This window comes from Haemaphysalis longicornis, unplaced genomic scaffold (genome assembly GCF_048455015.1).
Source record: "Haemaphysalis longicornis isolate Haplotype H1 unplaced genomic scaffold, Haemaphysalis longicornis Haplotype H1 scaffold_10, whole genome shotgun sequence".
In the NCBI taxonomy this organism is placed as follows: domain Eukaryota; kingdom Metazoa; phylum Arthropoda; class Arachnida; order Ixodida; family Ixodidae; genus Haemaphysalis; species Haemaphysalis longicornis.
The window spans coordinates 35362418-35382394 of record NW_027526204.1 but is presented as its reverse complement, the minus strand read 5'-3'; the positions used below and the strand labels follow the sequence as shown (position 1 = coordinate 35382394).

The following is a 19977-nucleotide window of genomic DNA, read 5'->3' as shown; positions in this document are numbered from 1 at the left end:
TTGCGCCACTGCCCTTGTGGAACAGAAGAATTTTGAATTTTTGTTTGCATTTTGATTTGACTGTCATTCTAAACTGCTAAATGTTTTTTCTAATATTTCTAATTATAATTCAACTCATCGAACCGGTTCAAGCTCGCGAACCAGTTGGCGAACCAGTTCGGTACGTGATTTTGCGGAACCGGAACTGAACCGGAAAGAAATGATTTCGCCTGAACCGGAACCGTAACCGAACATGTACTTTGTTTGGTTTGACACACTGGGTTTATCCCTTTGCTGATGTTAAGCGTCTGCAACTGATAAAATATAGAAACGTCTTCAAAAAGGTGAAATATGCACAGTAAAAAAATAACATTTAAAAGGCCTTTAAATATAACAAGGCCCCATCACCCATATCAAAACTAGTGTCATGGTTCCGTCACGCATTATGGGCGGGCAAATGTAAGGAAGAAATCGCGAAAGAATGATCACGCTATAATAAATGTGCATCATGCATTGAATGCGGAATGTGTATTGCGGTCTGTATTTCCTAGTCTGAGAAATAATCGGTTGATTGAACGATACCAAAGTACAAATAGCGCAAATAAAGCAGATTTGTGAAAGTGTCATAGCGCCGTACAAATTTGGTCACGTGTAGCCACTGTACAACAATGCCGTAAAGATTCCCTTTTGCAAATAGTGATGTCTTTGCAGTCCGAAATTCACTTATTTTTGTGCCTGCAATCACATTTTTCCTAAATTGCACCATTGCTGTTCTTAGCAATGGGAACAATGCATATCAAAGACGTACAGCACTTTACAAAAGCAACAGGTATCAGACACACGTTGGCAAACTTACCTGGAGAACCTTCGTCAAAGCTGTCACGATCCCAGACTGCGGAACAGAAGAAAAGCAGCGTGTTATTCTCAGGGATGCATAGCAATGCCCAGAAAGATGAAAGGTTTTGACATTGAAAATAACAAAGGGGTGCTTGCCTGTTCTGGGACTGGTCTCAGGCATGATTAAACCAGGCAGTGTAATGATTCAAAAAAATTTATTGAAGTTTACCGCCTCACCTACCCCCTTTGAGCAGGGTATTGTAAACTATGCAGTGATTAGCAGTTCTTTTTGCAGCGACACTGCTCTTTGCAGTTCAAGGTTTACTAACGCAAAACAACATTGGCTGATATTTATGCAGGTTTCTTCGCTTTTTGGTAAGTTCCAATAATCGCCTTCATTCAGATGTACGGCTTTAACAAGTGTGCAAAACCTGATTTCTGCAATAAAATTGGTCACCCAGAAATATATTGATGGCAAAAAATGAACCTGTCGTCTCAAAGTTAAGCTATCTAAAGCACTTAAGTCCCAAGAAGCATCCGTTCGGAAGTTTCAAGTAAAAGTACCTGGATATTTAAAGATTCCTTTTCGCCTCTAATGTACCTGCAGTTTTCTTTGCGCTAAATAACCGGGAGATGTATGAAAACCGCCAGCGGTTCACGCGTTTTCAACGGTTATGACGATTTAAACCACGTGGTTTTTGATGCCTCACCGTGACTCCCTGACACCCGGACAGAAGGCCCTACTTGGATCCGTTATCTCGCTGCGCTGCCCGATTCCGGCAGTCGCATCGACCGTTAGTGAGCTAAGACGACAAGGCGAGCCCATAAGGTGCTCTGCACCTAAAATACAGGGGGTACGGGAATGGAAAGAAAAGAAAATTAGTCAAAGCTGCTAGCGTGTTCTTACCACGGGGGTCGTGCACAGGTTCAAGGAAGTTCCAAGGCACTGTAAATAAAACGACAGAGAAAAAAAAAGACAAGCTCCTTTGAAGGGACCATTTTGCCATGTCATGATAAAAAGTGCTCTCTTTCCTTTCCGAACCATTAGGAGAGCAGAACAGGTTTTTCAATAGAAACAAACCCAGCTCTTTACGGGCTGTTTCTCTAACAGCTCCACGCTTCGCAATTCCTGCATGCCGCCTATTGCGACTACTATTCTAATATTTTATTATTCCATTATTATTAATAATATAAATATTATTATTATTATTATTATTAAAGGGCTGCCTCTTTATTAAAGGGCTGCCTCTTTAAGCCGTTCCAAGGCAAGCTCCACCCTGGCATGGTGCACAGCTGTGAAACTTCTGAGAATGACCAGTAAGAACGACACTCTCGACATCTATTATCAAAATGCTCGGGGTCTACGTACTAAGTCCTCCGAATTTCTTAGAAATGTTGTGTGCTCCAAATTTTCTGCTATTGTTATTACTGAAACTTGGCTTTGCGATGATATCTCATCTTCCGACTATTTTCCTCCGACCTATGAAATTTTTAGAAGTGACAGAAAGTTAACTGGGCCTAAGCAAAAGGGTGGCGGTGTTCTCATTGCCATCGATCGCTCAGTGCAATGCGTGCGGCGTGCAGACCTCGAGACTGAGGAATCAGTCTGGCTTGAGGTAGGCCTCAAGAGGGGCGAGAAGTTGCTCATCGGTGCATTCTATATAACCCCGGATATCTTACCTGCTGAATATAATCTCAAGCTCACATCTATTGAAAATGTTTCCAATTCACACTCCAACCATAAGCTAATTATACTTGGGGACTTCAACACCCCAGGTATTCACTGGAACAGTCTTTCATTTCAGCATAAAAACCATTACGCAGCGCAGGAATGCACCATGTTATTAGATTTTCAATCATTCACCTCCTTGCAGCAGTTCTGCCACATAGAAAACTTCTGTGGTAATGTCCTAGATGTGTGCTTCTCGAACTTGAAAAACGTACAAGTGTGTGCCTCCGAAATATCTCTTGTACGCCCCGACAAGTTTCACCCCCCTCTTATTGTCTCTATCTCTGTCGCTGCCCAGCATTGCTATGGTGGTGTTGACGATTGTGCAGTCCCGCGATATGCTTTCAAGCGTGGAGATTATGTTGGGCTCTATCACTTTTATTCATCTGCTGAATGGTCTAGTGTTTTTGATGTCAATGATGTTGACGAACAGGTTCGACGTTTTACCGAAATTGTCAGGAGTGGCATGGAAAAGTACATCCCTTTTTATAAGCCTGTTCATTCCAAATTTCCCCACTGGTTCTCTAAAGAACTTCGAAGTTCGCTTAAACTTAAGGACAGTGCCCACAAAAAGGCCAAGCGGTCTGGGCTTGACAAGTGGAAAGCGGATTTTAGTCGGTATCGCTCACTTTGTAAAAGCCTCTACCGGCGTGACCACCAGCTCTATATAGAGTCGTTAGAGGCTTCTGCGTCTCAGAAACCGGCTGACTTCTGGAGGTATGTACGCGGCCGTTCTAAGGCGTCTAAAGAACACATTAGTCTGATTAATTCCGATGGGGAACAGGTTGAGGATGTCGCCACGAGCTTTGCTCAGTACTTTCATTCTGTCTTTCAATTGCCAGATGGTACCGACGAACGCCTATCGTTTAATAATATGTCTAATTTTAGTACACTTATGTTCGATGAAAAACTTGTCAATGATAGCCTTAAACGGATGAAACCGTCATTTTCCTGTGGTGCAGACGGAATTCCAGCAGCCCTCATGAAGGCTTACGGCAACATTTTTGTGCCTGTCTTAACTTCCATTTATAATAACTGTTTGCTTTTCGGTAAATTTCCTCGTGCATGGAAGATTGCTCGAATTTTTCCAATATTTAAGTCTGGTGATAAGTCAGCCGTTACCAACTATCGCCCAATCTCACTCCTTTGTGTCGCCTCAAAACTCTTTGAGTCAGCTCTGCACAACATTCTTGCTGCCTGCGTCAAGAACGTTCTGATACCAAATCAGCACGGCTTTTTCTCGGGTCGATCGACGGTTACAAATCTTGCAAGCTTCATGACTCAGGCTTCGGCTGCAGTTTGTGAAAACGGCCAGTTGGATGTAATTTATTTTGACCTCAGTAAGGCGTTTGATGTAGTGAACCATAAATTATTAATTAACAAGCTTACTATCTCCGGTGTTGATGCAAGTCTTGTTGCCTTGTTGTCCAACTATCTCCTTGACCGGTCCTTTTACGTAGATGTAAACTTCAAAAGGTCTAGTGTTTACACTGCAACGAGTGGTGTACCTCAGGGTTCTGTGCTGGGTCCACTATTGTTTTCTATCTTTATCAATGATGTGTCAACAGTGTTAACAAAATCTTCATTTCTTCTCTATGCTGATGATGTCAAACTATTTAGGCACATTAGCAGTTTTCAGGACTGCTGTGCCTTGCAGAGGGATGTGTCGGAATTATCGGTCTGGTGCAGCAAAAACTGTCTAATTTTAAATCCAGCTAAAACAAAGGTTGTCACGTACAGCCGGAAAACCCATCGTCTACTGTTTTCCTACAGTATAGCGGGAGCTCCGTTGCAAAGGGTTGAGGAGATTAGGGACCTCGGGGTTCTTTTCGACAGTACCCTCTCTTTTTCTTCTCATATTAGGCTCATCACCCGGCGAGCACTCCGAAGTCTTGGAAATGTGTGTCGAATTACAAAGGAATTCTCTTCTCCAGATCCATTTCTAATGCTATACAATGCAATATGTATCCCCCAGTTAGAATATGCTTCTGTTGCCTGGAACGGCATCTCCAAATCTAGTAGTGAATTAATAGAACGTGTGCAGAAGAAGTTTTTATCCATATTTAAGCACCGTCATCACAATCACAGTTCGGGTCCTGATTCTGACTTACCCATAGTTCCTTCCATTCCTTCGTTGACCTGCAGACGTATGCGTGCAGACCTTACATTTCTTCACAAAATTGTTCATGGTGACCTTTCTTGCGCAGACCTGCTTAACTGTTTAGAGTTTAGTGTTCCACAGAGGCCCACCAGGTCGCATCGCCCTTTCTTGACCGCTGCGCGCAACTCCAATCATTCTCCTGTGCGCAGAATACAGAATTGCTACAACCGCTTCTCTGAACGCCTTGACATCTTTCAAAGCTCCTTTACAATTTACCGTACTGCTTTGTTGAACACAGTATGTTAAACATCTATGATATCTCTGTCGTTCGTTTTTCTTTTTTTTATTGCTGAAATTTGGTTTCTCTGTGGTTCTGTTTAACCACTATAGTTGCCTGTTTTTGAAACTGTTTACTTATCATGGTTGTCTTATCATTTGTCTCTATACTTTGTCATTGTTCTTGTCGTCTTACTGTTAAACTTTGTTCTCTGCTTGTTGTGTATTCATTACAATAAGCTGAGCCACAAAGGCATCTTCTTTTTCTTTTTTACCTGTACCCAGGCTCCGCCTGTGCTTTATTTCTGTAATTTTCGCTACTTCAATTTGTGTGTGTTGTCGCTTGTTTATTTCTTTCAATATGTTTCTTGTATTTTGTTTTCATGTAACTATCCGTGCGCCAGCACCCAGGCCTCTGGCTGTTCCTGGGCACGTAAATAAACATGATTGATTGATTGATTGATTGATTGATTGATTAATTATTTTAATATTGTTGTTGCTATATTACTATAATCATAATAATATTAATATTCTCAAACATGTAAAAACTCACCTGGGAACATTAACCTCATCGATGAACGAGGAGAGAGCATATAGGACGTTGCCAATGCCTTTGCGCAAAAATGCCGTTCCACTTATGGCAACAACAGTGCAGCTTGCCCCCCTCCACAATCTCTAGGTTACTGTAAAAACTCAGAAGTGTTGGTTTCGGAAAGTCTCGTTTTGAAAGCTCTGAAACAATTGAAATCGTCATTTTCATACGGCCCTGACGGCATTCCTTCTGCCGTACTGAAAGCGTTTGGTGATATCCTAGTTCCAGTATTGACGTGTTTATTTCAAACTTTTCTCAAGTCTGGCAAGTTCCCCACTCGTTGGAAGAATGCAAGGGTTGTTCCTGTATTTAAGACAGGTTCTAAATTGAACCCCACGAACTACCGACCGATATCTATTCTATGTGCTGCTTCTAAATTGTTTGAGTCAATACTGCATAAACTAATCACATTCAGCATAAATACCACATTAATACCTGAACAGCATGGTTTTTTTGCGGGCCGATCGATCACTACCAATCTCGTCAACTTCATGCTGCATGCTTCGGAAGCTGTGCAAGGGAGAGGTTACCTTGATGTAGTCTACTTTGATTTAAGCAAGGCTTTTGATGTCGTCTGCCACGAGCTCTTAGCCAAAAAACTATCTGAGCGTGATATACAACCATCCCTGATATCTCTTATATGCAATTATCTATGTGATAGGTCATGTTTCGTGCATGTAAATGGACAGTCTTCTCTTTCCTATGAGGTCACTAGTGGTGTCCCTCAGGGCTCAGTTCTCGGGCCACTTCTCTTCTCAATCTTTATAAATGATGTCGCGGCAATATTTAATGATTGTAATTTTCTTTTATATGCCGATGATGTAAAATTATTTAAATCTGTTTCCAACTCTGCCAGCTGTTCCGCTCTCCAGAGAGCAATCTCGTCCTTCTCGCATTGGTGCTCATGCAACAAACTCCTCATTAATACAACTAAAACTAAGGTAATGACATACACAAGAAAGACTGACAACATCTTGTTTCCCTATAACATCAACAGTGAATTACTCCCACGCGTGGTAGAGGTTAATGACCTAGGCATCACTTTCGACAGTAAACTGAGCTTCTCTCCACATATTCAGGTAATTACTCGTAGAGCTCTTCGATTGCTTGGCGTTGTCTGTCGCGTGTCCAAGGAGTTCAAGGGGCCGATTTCTCTTCTCAAGCTCTACACAACTATATGTCGTCCTCAGCTAGAATATGCCTCTGTTGTCTGGAACAGCACGAGCAAAACAAACCGTAAGCTTGTAGAAAGGGTCCAAAATAAGTTCATATCTATCTTAAACCATCGCTTTGGCGATAGTAGTAATTATAACCCTGGATCGCCCTCTTTATTGACGCTATCATGCTTAACTTCCAGGCGGAACAAGGCTGATATTCTCTTCCTCTTTAAAATTATGCACGGCATAGTGTCTTGTGGTGAGCTGCTACAGCATGTTCGTCTTTATGTGCCGCAAAAGTGGACCAGGAAACATGATACCTTTTGCAACCCCAATTGTCTGCGTGTCTTGTGCCCTGTGTTCCGACTGCAATGCACGTACAATCGGTACTCGGATTACCTTGATTTATTTAATGATTGCCCTACGCTGTTTCGCAAATATGTCTGTGAGTTTGTATTGGCGTAACTGCCAACTTTTCTTATTCTGCATTTGTCTTTTATCCTTGATTGATTGATTGTGGGGTTTAACGCGCCGACTCAACGCAGGCGATGAGGCGCGCCGTAGTGGAGGGCTCCGGATTAATTTTGACCACCTGGGGATCTTTATCGTGCGCCGAAATCTCGTACACATGGGCGTTTTTGCTTTTCGCCTCCATCAGAAAAGCGGCCGCCGCGGCCGGGAATCGAACCCGCGACCTCGTGCTCAGCAGCGCAACGCCTTAGCCACTGAGCCACCGCGGCGGGTCTTTTATCCTTGAGTTCATGCACTTAAATTACTTTCATTCTGTAACTTCAACATAAGCTATCCTTTCGTTTTTTTTGTATTTTGTATTTTATTTTGTATTTGAAAGATGTGTACATTATGTTTCGTGTGTTTTTGGTTCCGTGCGCCAGCACAAAGGCCCCCCCGGCTGTTCCTGCGTACGCAAATAAATGATTGATTGATTGATTGATTGATTATAAATATTCTTTTAATACTATATCTACTATTTACTATTATTTCAACTACTATTCTACTCCGTTCAGTCCAAATAAATTGCCATGCTTGCTCTTGATCGGCTGACGATACGATGGTTAAAGATTAGAAGAAAGGTAGAAATTTGACCTCCCGATCACGTTGTCCGTTTGGGAAGATTTGCGTTGAACGGCAAATTCAGCATGTAAATTCCACATACTTGTCATTCCCATAAAAAAACAAAAATGCAGGTAAATGGCGTTGAAAGGGCAATAACGTAGTCACGTCCTTCTTGTATTTCGCATTTCCTGGAGTTAAGGTCATGCATATCTACAAATCACCAACGGGCTTGCGAGTTATCGCCTGTAGTTATCTGATAATGCCTCGCATACTCTTATTGCTTAAACTGTAGACTCGATGGACTCCTGCATGATATCATTGGTAGGCATATCATTCGCAGGCACAACGCACGAGAGTAAGCAAGCGTAGTTATTATTTATGGTGTTGTTGAAGACCAGGAAGCAGACGCGATTAAAGGTGCACCAGTTTATTAGCGCCCTTGCAACGGGTTATTCTCTCCAATTCTGACGATGATTTCACGAGCCTCGCTGCCCGTGCTGCTGCTGCTGAGCTCAATTTTTCTGCTTCGTCTTCCTTTCAACCAGATCACATTTTGTAACAAGCTCCGGGCCGGCCAAATAATACGGATCTGGTTGACTGAATTCTTGAATCTGGAATGAGTTCTTCGCGTACAAGTATGAAGCCTCAAGACCATGCGATACCTAAATCGGTCGACTAGAACTGATTCCCACGGTGGTACGCACTTCATGTAGACGAACTTTTCCATCTCTTACCCGAAAAGTTGAGTCCCTCGTCAACGTCTGTCAGTCGGTGTGTCCATCCTCAACAATCGCAGTACCTATAAGGTCGAAAGGAACTGAAGATTTTGTTGGAGTTACATCTGCGTTGGGTAACTTGTGCAGGTGTTCGCGCTGACGCTATAGGTTCCATCGCCTGCTCGATCGATGCTCTCGATGTTTCCATCGCGCACAAATGGTTTCTGCTAACGAAGCTTCAGGTGTTAAAGTTGAACATAAACTATCGAGGAAAGCCGTTGGGTGAGCGGCAGAAAAAACTCTTTCAGTTCGGCAGGCACGATGCTTCCGGGGAAGTTCTTGAACTGCAGAAGCCATCCTACCCTCAATATTCCTTTCTCGTCGAGGTAGACATCGAAACTTTGCAGCGATGGAACCGTTCCGCTGACCGTCGTTTGAAACGCGTCCACTGGCGTTCGCTGGACCCATTACAATTCGGGTATTCTGTGTTTCTTTCGTTTGTTGGTAACCACTTCGTTCAGATGTCTGAGTCTTGCAGGTGGTTGACGTAAACGCACTTTCATCACGTGTATTGTCAATATGTTCGCTGCGTTCGAAATCGGTGATGTTTGTCGATGTCTTCATCATGACAGGGCTTATGACGATTCGGGCCCCTACGAAATTCAACAAGATTACGTTTACTGCTTTTAAATGTGGTTGCAGTGAAGGCTGTTGGGCCCTTGTAATCTTCCTCTGGATGTTTTCGCTTATCTTGGAGTCCATTGTGGTCGAGCTCCCCAAAGGCTTTCGTCACGGATTCACACTCTTCCGTTGTCACGTGCATGGTTGCCACCGCTTCTGATTCAGTGTTTGGCGAGGTAAACTTCGCGTCTTTTTGCACTCTCCTCCCAAAAAGCCCTTTCTGGAAGGTCTCTGATTCAGCCGCAGAGCTGGACACAGTGGACAGTTTTTCTGTTGTTGGACGTTTCCAAGTTGGATCACACAAAGAAGTATAATGACGCCCTTTGCAATACCGACACGAAAGCGTTCTTGCATTCTTGAAATCCCTGGAACGGTGGAAGGGCCTGGCGCAGCGAAAGGAACATCCTTTTTTCCGCAATTTGGCTTTCTTTTCGTCTAATGAAAGTCCATCCCGGCAATCACCTGTTGTGTGGCCATTGTACTCGCAAAAGAGACATCCATGGTGGTATATCTTGACCGTTAGTGTGGAGGTACGACCTTGAATGTTGTCCTTGGCTTCGTTACGAGGTGCCTGAGCTTGAAGTTGCGTGTCCATTCTTGCTCCAGTAATAATGGAAGTAATTTCCCGACTCCGTACTTCTAGCTGCAACAGGTCAAGCAATATCGAGAGTTTATCGGGCTGTTGACCTCCCGGTTCTCGTGCGGGTACTTCCTTTAACGTTTGTTCGTTGAACTTGAGCACGAGCTCACGGGGCAGAGTCTGCAATAGTAGAGTCCTCAACATAATTCCGTAGGCCGCGACGTCCACACCAAGATTCTTCAGTGATCTCATGTTGGTCTGTATCCGTTCATGAAGTGTCTGAAGGCCAGTCGAGTCGTCGCAGGAGGTCACTTTAGATATGTTTAGCAAGTTGCTCATATGCACATTGATTAACAAGCTTTTATCACCAAAGCGCTGCTACAGTAGTTCGATGGCTATGGGGTAGCTCTCGTTGGTTGTCGACAAGCCGCCAACGATACCTTCCGCTTTCCCCTTCAGATAGCTGCGCAGGTACTTAAATTTGTCCACATTGCCTAGCGATGGATTTTTATGTATTGTAGATTCGAATTGGTCCCAAAATTCTGGCCAGCGAATAAATTCTTCATTGAAAGGCTGTACGTCAAGCTTCGGCAGTCGAACCTGGACTCTTTCGCGGGATGGAGCGACCTCCTGAACTGTACTAATCGCCGAAGGGCACGTGCAGCAAGTTTTCTCCGATGCGATCATGCGATCGATTGAGTCCTGGTAATGTTCTGCTGTGGCAAATTCCTCGTCTAGCTCCTCATCTGGTACATGCTGCTCTATCTCTTTGTCCAGGTCGGCTAATACAGTTTTCTTCTGTTTGAGCATGTTGAGGTGTTCATTCAGCTCACCGATAGGTAGTGGGTTACCATCCAGCAGTGATTTCATCTCGGTAATGATCTTTGTCGTTGATGCACGGTGCGTCCCACGTTTCCGTATCAAACGGTCCATGGTGAGGCCCGGTACGTTGAAGTCGCTCTGTCGCTCTGTTGATTCGATGCGCCGCTCGAGGTCCAGGGTGCCCTTTTCAATAGTCTTGCCTTATCGTTAGGGGTCTTCAACTGTGTAAACCTTGCATCCTGGTCATGGCACCAAAATGTTGAAGACCAGGAGGCAGACGCGACTAAAGGTGCACCAGTTTATTGGTGGCCTTGCAACGGGTGATTCTGTCCAATTCTGAGGATGATGATTTCACGAGCCCCGCTGCCCATGCTGCTGCTGCTGGGCTCAATTCTTCTGCTTCGTCTTCCTTTCAACCAGATCACATTTTGTAACAAGTGTCTTTCGTGGGAGTGGTTGCGGACATGCATGCACCTCCATGCTCTGCCAAGTGAAGCTGGGAACCGACTACAGCATTACTTGGAAGTGCCTTAGAGACACAGGACGAAACTGCGCAAATGGACAGGACGGGTGAAGAAGGACAACAGGACAGGCTCAGTGCTGTCGCCCTCCTTCATCCGTCCAGTCCATTTGCGCTGTTTCTTCCTGTAACTGCGCAACACCAACTAGCCCAACATGCTTTACTTCCCTTAGAGACCCTTGGATAGGGAACTCAGCAAGTGGGGCTAACAAAGACACCAGTGCAAGTTTTAGCACGTAACATAAGTGATGCATGAAAACTGCGCTTAAATTAAACGCTAAACATAAGTAAGGTCGACCAAAAAATCTGGACTATGAAGACGCGTCCCATCTCATGACAGAAGCAAAAATTTCAATTCCCAGAGGTTTTAAACCTGTACGAGACAAGTAACTGAAATTTGCAATAGAACTTCGTATAATATACTGAGGACGCCCTAACAGTGCTAACAGAGATAATGTGCTAACAGAAAACGATCATGTGGATAAGGCAATACAAAAAAGGAGCGAAAACAAAAAATGAGAGCAAAATGATTTACAAGAGTTTTCAGAGAACGTATTGAAACTTTATTGAGAACGTATTGAGAACGTATTGAGAACGTATTGAGAACGTATTGAACGTACTGAAATTGAACGTATTGAAACTTTAAATTGCCAAGGGCCGGGTTCAGACTGTTGCCACAACTTTCACAAAATCTTTGACGATTGAAACTTTAAATTGCCAAGGGCCGGGTTCAGACTGTTGCCAAAATTTCGCAAAATCTTTGACGAATACCGTCATTTTACATCCCAGCCAACAGAACTGCGTGACACGCCGTTCTTTTACGTCCATACCTCACTATAGGGTGGTTATATCGGTAGTATGAATAACTTAAGAGTAATTTGTTACCGAAGGAATTGGAGTCGGCGTAAGGTGCTAAGTTCTCGGGAAAGTCATTCAACAACCCGATGGGAGGAGGCAATTCGGATGTGTTAAAAATTGTTTCCCCTGCATGCGCGAGAAACTAAGCAGGTTGTGTAATCTAGCTGATAAGTGTTTGGGGGGAAGGGGTCGTTTAATCTCTGTATATCTTTATAGACTGGGACCCTCACGCATAGAGTTAAAAGAATTCTCAAAGTCGATGTGCTACACTAAGTTGGCGGACACCTTCAGTAATCTCTGCTAATTTTGCACAGTGAATTTTTCGGTTCTCCTAACGGTGAGTACTGTCACGTTGGTGCTAATCACGTAATGCTGGTATGTCACGATTAGGTTTGCGGTAAGCTTGAGGTTGAATAACCGTCTGTTTATGTAAAACAGGCCTTCCCAGCCGAGCAAGGAATTTTTTTATTGATTCCGCCCACTTAGCGATGGCGATTACGCATGGCAAGAATATGGGCGAAAGCTATGTGAAACCATTACTTAAGCGAGACGCGGCAGTTTATTATGCGTGGTGACACGTTCTAGGTCCAGTACAGCCGGAACATACTGATGGCAGATGTCAAACATTTTTACTAAGTACTATTTTTGGGATTTTTTGGCCGCCTATCGCTCCTGAGTATTCGTGGTCATAGAGTCTCCGAACTGTCTGTCCGATCACGCCCATTGCTCCATTCTGCGGCTTTGCTGGATTTCACATTTCCCCACAAGAGTAGGTTGAACCTTTGTAAATCTTCGTTGCGCTTTCGTCGTCTTATACCAGTATTTGTAAGACGCTAAAAACAACGCTTGTCAAGTTGTAGCTACTGTTCTCCTATATAGTAAACAGGCTAGCAAAATGCTTAGCAAATGCGGCTTTCGGAGCCCGAATTCAAGCATTTACAGAATGGGTAAGGGTGCTTTTCTTGCTAGATTTCAATTATCATACACACCAGCCTGGCGAAGCCCGCTGAAGGTCATTTCCCCAGCCTTGTATTTGCTTGTAACCCGCGTTTTCCGAAATCCTCCTTAAATTTCGAGCGTCCTTTCCTCCATTTACTCAGTTTTCTGTATAGAGCCGACCGCGTTACGCTGCGCTGCGTTATGTTACCTGCGGTTGAACAAAAGTTAGTCTAGTTCGTGGAGCGCTGGAGTAGTACCGTGTGACGGGTAAACGGGACAGCACGTAAGTGGAAAGATGCACCCCAGTCGCGCAGAACTTTGATTCTGGCGAATTGGTGGCCGGCGTCTCCCTTCGAACAATTTAGCGCTAAAACCCTGAGAAAGCGAAGCGAGTGAAGATGCGTAAACACAATGCAGCAGGGAAAACGTCTTTGATAAGTACTGTCAGTTTTCCGCCTCGAAAGAGCGTACGCAGAGTTGAGTGCCCCGAGGGATATTTTCCCTCTAGGAGTTGTTTGAGTTTACTCCGCAGAAAATACAGAAAAACGATACGTGGCTGAAATAACATAAAGCACAATGTACGACGCAAGCGAACTACATAGGCAACATGGTTCAGATGCCAAACATTTACCGTTTAAAATGGTGAAGTCTAGCAAATTCTAGCGCTTTAATTTATAAGCAGAAGCTGAAAATTGTCCCGTGTAGAAAATTGTACAGAGGCTGAAACTTGTCTTATTACTCCCTTGCATATTACTCCGTTGCTTCCCTGCAGATTCATCCAAGTGGAAACCTCAGAACTGAGGCCGGTACGGATGGCAAAACTTCCCACAAGCTGGCAGGAGCGACGCCGGCGTCGTACGTCCTTTGAGCTTATATCCCACAAAAGCACATTACTGCGAAACTGCCGCCGAACGCGCGATGTACACGGCAGAACCAGCTTCATGTGATGTACGAGGCTTGCCCACCTACAAAGCAATTAAAATAGTAGTTCAAGGTCCTTCTGTGGATCATCGGTAATATGTGAGGACCTTGTCCGTACGCCCACAAACGAAGACAAGAAGCTCGAACACATCATTGAACGCCCGCCGACACATGGACCAAAGGCTACGACGAGCAACGCTGCATATATGCATAACAGTTCTTGTCGGGTCTCACGCTTTGCGATGTAAACCGCAGGGACGCCTAATTCGACCTCTCATCGGCAGTGTGGCGCGCGCCGGTGGACGTGCCGCCAGGCCAGTGTGCAAATTATTCCTTTCATCAGACCGGCACTTCCGGGCGGAATGCCGGAGCCGAAAACACGCAGAAACGCTAGAGATTGCGGATGGGCCTGAAAAAGTACAGAATATGCGCGCAACGTGACGTCTCCATGGCAACGTCACCTCCTACCATACCGAAGGACGCTATCTGCATCAGCTTTCTCCGCTCTATTTTAGTTCTGAACTGTTATTGCTCGCTCTGCTACTGAACGAGGCAGATAGACGCGGATATGTTACCAACATGGCCCATACATTGCTCAAACAGTAAAAGCAATCATATATTTGCAGTCTACAAAACAACGTGCTTCGGTTGTCCCATACGTAGTTACCATTGCCATCGTGTCAAAACCGGCTTTTATAGGTATGCATGATTCATTCCTGGGCTGGTTCTGCTGCGCCTTCAGTCTTTGTTATCCTTCATCTCACTAGGCGAGAACTCAGCGCTCTCATTTCGTTTCCTGTACGCACGCGGAGTGTGGGAAAGTTGAACAGCTGTTGCGGTGAACTAGCGTTTCAAGGCTGCTTCTTCGGTGACCCCTCGTGAAATACGGTTCAGACCACGCGAAACAGATGAGCCTGCAGCATGGGACATCTGTTTGTCGAAATTCACTCGCAGTTAACTTGGGAACAGCTGGGGCCACAAGCTTCAGCTTGCCTCTTCTTTTGCGCTTTCGTAACAGCGGCTTTGATAATAAATGAACACGTTGTTGCAACTGTGAGTGCTAGGAGTTAGGTTGAAAGATGTGCGGCGGAAAACATGTCGGCTACCAGTTGACCTTTCTGATGCAAGCATTCTTTGTACAAAAATGTCACACTGGGAGAAAGTATCATAAATGCAAAAGGATCGAGAAGTGGACCAGTGGGTTAGCATTCGCAATATTGGAAGCGCGGAACTCTGACGGGACAGCGCTAGTGTTGTTGTCTTTTTTTTGTCCCGTCACGTTTTCGCTGATGCATGACTATAAAAGGCACTTCGTTCATACGAGCAAACTGCTTTGTAAGCGACAAAACGTTGTTTGAATATCAGCTACATACCGTCCCAAGCCCAGAAATTCCCGGCAGAGTTACGTTGACGCAGCCAGCTGAAAATAAAAGCAAGAAAAATGTCTAAACAGCAGGTTTTTTTCAGTTGGGAAACTACATACACTGCGAGGTATAGGGTGAAACACTTTAAAATGGCACGTGACAGTTTCGTACCCTTCGAAAAATACAACAAAACGACTTGGCCTTCTTTTAATCTTAGAGGGTACTTTACCTTTGAAATTGCAAAACAATGTATTCTGAATCGTGTCACAATTTAAACGATACAATGCCGTGAGGCAGAACGAAACAGATTGTATCTAACATCGCCTTTTTCAGAGAACCAGTACTTCTGATTCGCCGACGAGTGCTGCTTTGGTGAAGCAGGGTACGCAGGGTAAACTCACTCCACATCTTGACATTCACCTAATCGAAGTATAAAAGTTGACGCCTTTCGAAGGAGGCTATCATCATCATGAAAAAAATAATAATTGTTTACTGTACTTTGAAACACTGGCAGAAGCCAACAGGGCTTTTTGCCGGCAACCATACGGTGATTTTTAAGGCAACTCAGCCACGAAACACTAGTCATTGTTCCGTAAACTGGTAGCAGCGTTTAGCCACTTTTATTTAACGGCGAAATTCTGTAACCACGGAACACTTTTCCTTAGTTTCCCTAGAGGGGAAAGTTCGCAATCACTTCTCCTGTGCCATCTCAGTGCTACCTTCGTCTGATTTCAGTTTCAAATGCTATATTTTATGTGTTTGATTGATACCCGACAATGTAAGCTTTTTTTGTTGAAACACCCTTCTCTAGACTCATAAACTCACAAAGCACGCTTCATGTCATTCCTGACTTTTATTTTTACAATGACAAGAATATTTATGGTGGCTAAGGTCGACGAATCCCGCACTGCCACACGTATATTAGGCAAGTATATAGCGACATTTACAAAGTCCTAGCTTGACTTATTAAACCTTTAACAAATACAACAGCGAAGACGAAACCCAGCTTTATTTTTACGTCATAATAATGTATACGTTCACTCAAGTAAAGCAAAAAAAGCCGTTTTTTTGCACCTCGATAGCAAATATTTCGTTATTTTGGGTTGTTAAAACCGAGTCTGGTCAGATATTATGAAATATTCTTTGACGAAAACACAACTTGCATCTGTAGGGCTGCGTTAGGTTATGCGAAAGGGCTTATTATTGCAAAAGAAACGTAGAGCGATGTCCTGATATCCAACCACCCATGGTTTCTGAATTGGTTACCATGCGCGTACACTGCACTTTGTCCTTAAAAAGTTCAAAAAATTTCTGTCTCCGACCGTCAGCAATACGAATGCATCTGCTGAATGAGCGTGGAAATATATGCTGAGTCCCGCCGCCATCTTTAATTTTTACGTTACAAGTTGCGTCGATTTAGTAATTGTAGGGTTTAACGCGCCGACGCAACGCAGGCGATGAGGCGCGCCAAGTGTTCTCATCTCTATAAGCAATGGAGCATTAACGGGAGAAATTTTAAAACCCCTTTGGCGGACTCTAGTATTAAATCAAACATGACTCGACATCGCCTGAGAAACATTAGTAGAATTGAGAATGCTCCTTACTGGTTGCCGCAAAGGCAGTGTGCGTGGTGAGGGCCAACATAAGCATGATTGGTGCCATGGTTCAAGATGTTTCTGCTGGCTTGAAGACACTGCTGGTACTGGAAGCCTCCACAGGTGATCCATCCCACTAACCGGTAACTTTTTATACAGCCCCCGAGCCGGATTTTGGACGCACGAGGATAGCGAAAATAAAATACACAAATCCCCAATTTGCACACTACTTTTGTCGCTCTTGTCGAAAATATTTTCAAGCAGATGCGGAACCCGGATACGCGCGGCAGAGACGAGGTAGCAGCCCCCGCCGCCACCCGCCGAACCCGTGGGGCACGTGGGGGCCTCTCACAGGAAAAGTTGGGGTAATTCGTTTAAAAAAACAGCAGCTCGGGGTGGATATGCAACTACGACATACCGCTAAATGTAGCATGTACTTAGCGGTGCCTATTCAAAACGAGACGCGCTCAATGCGAGAAGCAGTGTTTGTGGAACGTTCCTGAGGAAACGTCGTTGTCGGGTAAAAACATATAAATCACCATGCGCGCCGACACGAATATTCTTTGGTAATATTAGAACGCGAAGTCACAGTGGCACAAGATCCGGTTGGTTGATCAGCGCGTCCCCGCGCTCATGTGAAGAGGAGAGTGCGCGTAGTTTAGCAGCCGACAGAAGCGAGCGCACTCAGTCACGCCAACCAGACCTTGTTATTGTCAGCAAAACACAGCTGTACGGTGCGCTGCTTCCAGAACGGCAGGTTTCCTGCCCCGTGGGTAATTGCGGCCTGAACTTATTTGTGCAAGCTATTTGTGCACACGCGCACACATGCACACACATGCGCACACAACACACGCGCACACAAGTGCGTGCGCACTCACGCACCGACGTTTCCCAATAGCACCCAGACCTCGCACCACCGCTTCGCTTTAGCCCCAAATTATCCGTTTCTTATCCAACGCACCAGTAATGCGCGTAGGAATAAAAAACTTGTGTCTATTTTGCAACCCTGACCGATACGACCAGTCAAAGCACCCGCCGAGTTACCAGCGCTTGGTCTGCTCCGGGGGCGACAGGAGCTTTTCCCGCAATGCTTGAAGCTTCTCCTCACTACTCACACTTTAGACCCTTCAGGAACCTCGTGGAACCAATATACTGAAGCCATGTTTTAAATACTAGTTGTGTTCACTCCAAAGTTAACATGATAAGAAAAAGATAGCAGAAAACTTCGAAAAGGATCAGTTATCGGGCTGAAAAGATCGCCGCCCTATGAGTTATGCTCATTCCTAATCGCCTGGTAGCCGATGGCGGAACTAGGCAAGAGCCATAAAGCTGGGGTTGGTTAAAAAAATTACATCTCATGAAGCCAAACGGCCAACAAATTACTTTCCCATGATGCTTTTCTGTACGTCATCTTACGCACTGAAATTGGCGACAGCTTTATACCTGCTAATACTTTCATCCCCCCTTTCCAGGACCTTAAATTTTAAACGCACACTTGCTGCTTGTGCCCGTTCGCAATATGGCATTGAAATTATTTTTGGCAGGGGCAGAATAAATAATAAGGAGCGTTCCAGCACAGCAAAGTTTCGTGCGAAACGCGTAGCACTCAGGATATTACGACAGGACCAATATTACACATCCTAAAGTAATTTACCTTCCTCACGCGCACTAATCAAACTTCAAGTTGAGTTGTAGTCCAGATGTAGGATGGCAAAGAGAAATTGGCTGAGGCATTTTCACGCAAGGTGGCAGGGATTTTGCAGTTATTTTTACTTCCAGCCACTCTGGGTATCCTTATTTTTAGAAATCAGAGAGCGTGGTATTCAAACGCCGAAATTGCGTTTGTCGGTTGTTGTGGCTTTTAGCCACTTGCAACTCAGAGTCCAGCGCCTAGGCCGAAGCATGTATAGCCTCCGCAGCAGGGTGTTCCGAAAGTTGTGCACTGAAAGAAAGGAAGTTATAAACTAAGACACAAATATTTATGAAAACCTGTAACAAACGGAAACACCAGAACAACTGAGATAAGACAAGAAAAACAACTCTGCTTGAAGATGAGTACGCGCATGAGTCGTATAAAAAGAAAACTTTTTATGTGCATTTCCAAATAAAATACGTGTTTTGTAACCCAACCGAATATATTTCTAACTAAGCTACTCAAGCCTGGCGTTCTCGGACCGAAATTCTATGAGCAATGTATGTCTGACATATGGCCACGCTTTTAAAGCGGTTTCATTTGTACCTACAATGAAAGCGTATAACATGAAATTTTTTCAGGGACTGCTTTTGGAAACTGCTAATAGATAGTGTACGCAATAAAAACGTTTTCACAGTTATTGTGCTACGTCATCAATTTTCTACCTACGTGTGTGCACCACGTCGCGCCAAGAGTCATTTTTATCGTCAGCCCTAGTGTGAACCATTCGGGTCTCGCCTTGTATGTTCATTGCCATATGTTCAAAAACCGGTGACGGAAGAGCACTTATTCATCCCTTATATGCTAAACAGGCTGATGATTTCTGAAGCCCATGCAGTGTCACTAAGTTATAACCGGGAGAAAAATAAAAAAAGACATGAAATTTTAAATTTCTAATGAAATCCAAAGGCTACGTGAAACAGTTAAACATAATAAGAAAATACAATTACTCTAGATAAACACACAAAATGGTTGTACAATCGTTATGAAGTCAGTATTCTTAAGTTACTTTCCGCTCATTCTCTTTCGCTGAGAAATTCCTGTGTGTTTGTGTGTGTGTGCGTGTGTGTGCGTGTGTGTGCGTGTGTGCTTGTGTGTGTGTGTGTGTGTGTGTGTGTGTGTGTGTGTGCGTGCGTGGGTGTGTGTGTGTTCAACTTCGCATAACGTATTGCAGGGCTTATAATTGTTAAGTGCTGCCGCTAATACAGGTTGTGAGTGCCACACTCTTTTGTGTACCTATTTTGTGTTCTTTTTGACGTTTTTGTATGGAAGATGAAAACTTTCATTACCTCTATATTATGATAGAAATCTTCGTACTGGCCCAGGACGCCTGCTTCAACGTACAATTTCCGCTTTTGTTGTGTGTAATGCCTAAAATATAAAAATATCATACTACTGTTATCTAGTCTGCAATAACATGCGAGGTTTAGTGGATTGTGGAAAACTAGGTAGAAATTTTGCGATCTTTCTGATCCCTTCAAGCGTGTAACTAAGTCCTCAGTTGTAAATAGTCGCGCTGCTAACACGAATGGCATGGGTTTGA

General features: G+C 44.2%; 1 protein-coding gene across 1 annotated transcript in view; it reads right to left on the bottom strand.

Moving 5' to 3' along the window:
- Positions 1-16908, bottom strand: part of LOC144158374 (uncharacterized) — a 33727-nt gene extending 16819 nt beyond the window's left edge. Inside the window, exons 1-4 of the mRNA XM_077689231.1 lie at positions 16751-16908; positions 15156-15202; positions 1724-1762; positions 836-871 (exon numbers count right to left, since the gene is read on the bottom strand). Of these exons, the coding sequence (XP_077545357.1) occupies positions 836-871; positions 1724-1762; positions 15156-15202; positions 16751-16808 (180 nt within the window). The 5' untranslated portion in view covers positions 16809-16908. The remainder of the gene's footprint in view (positions 1-835; positions 872-1723; positions 1763-15155; positions 15203-16750) is intronic.
- Between the last annotated feature and the right edge of the window lie 3069 nt (positions 16909-19977).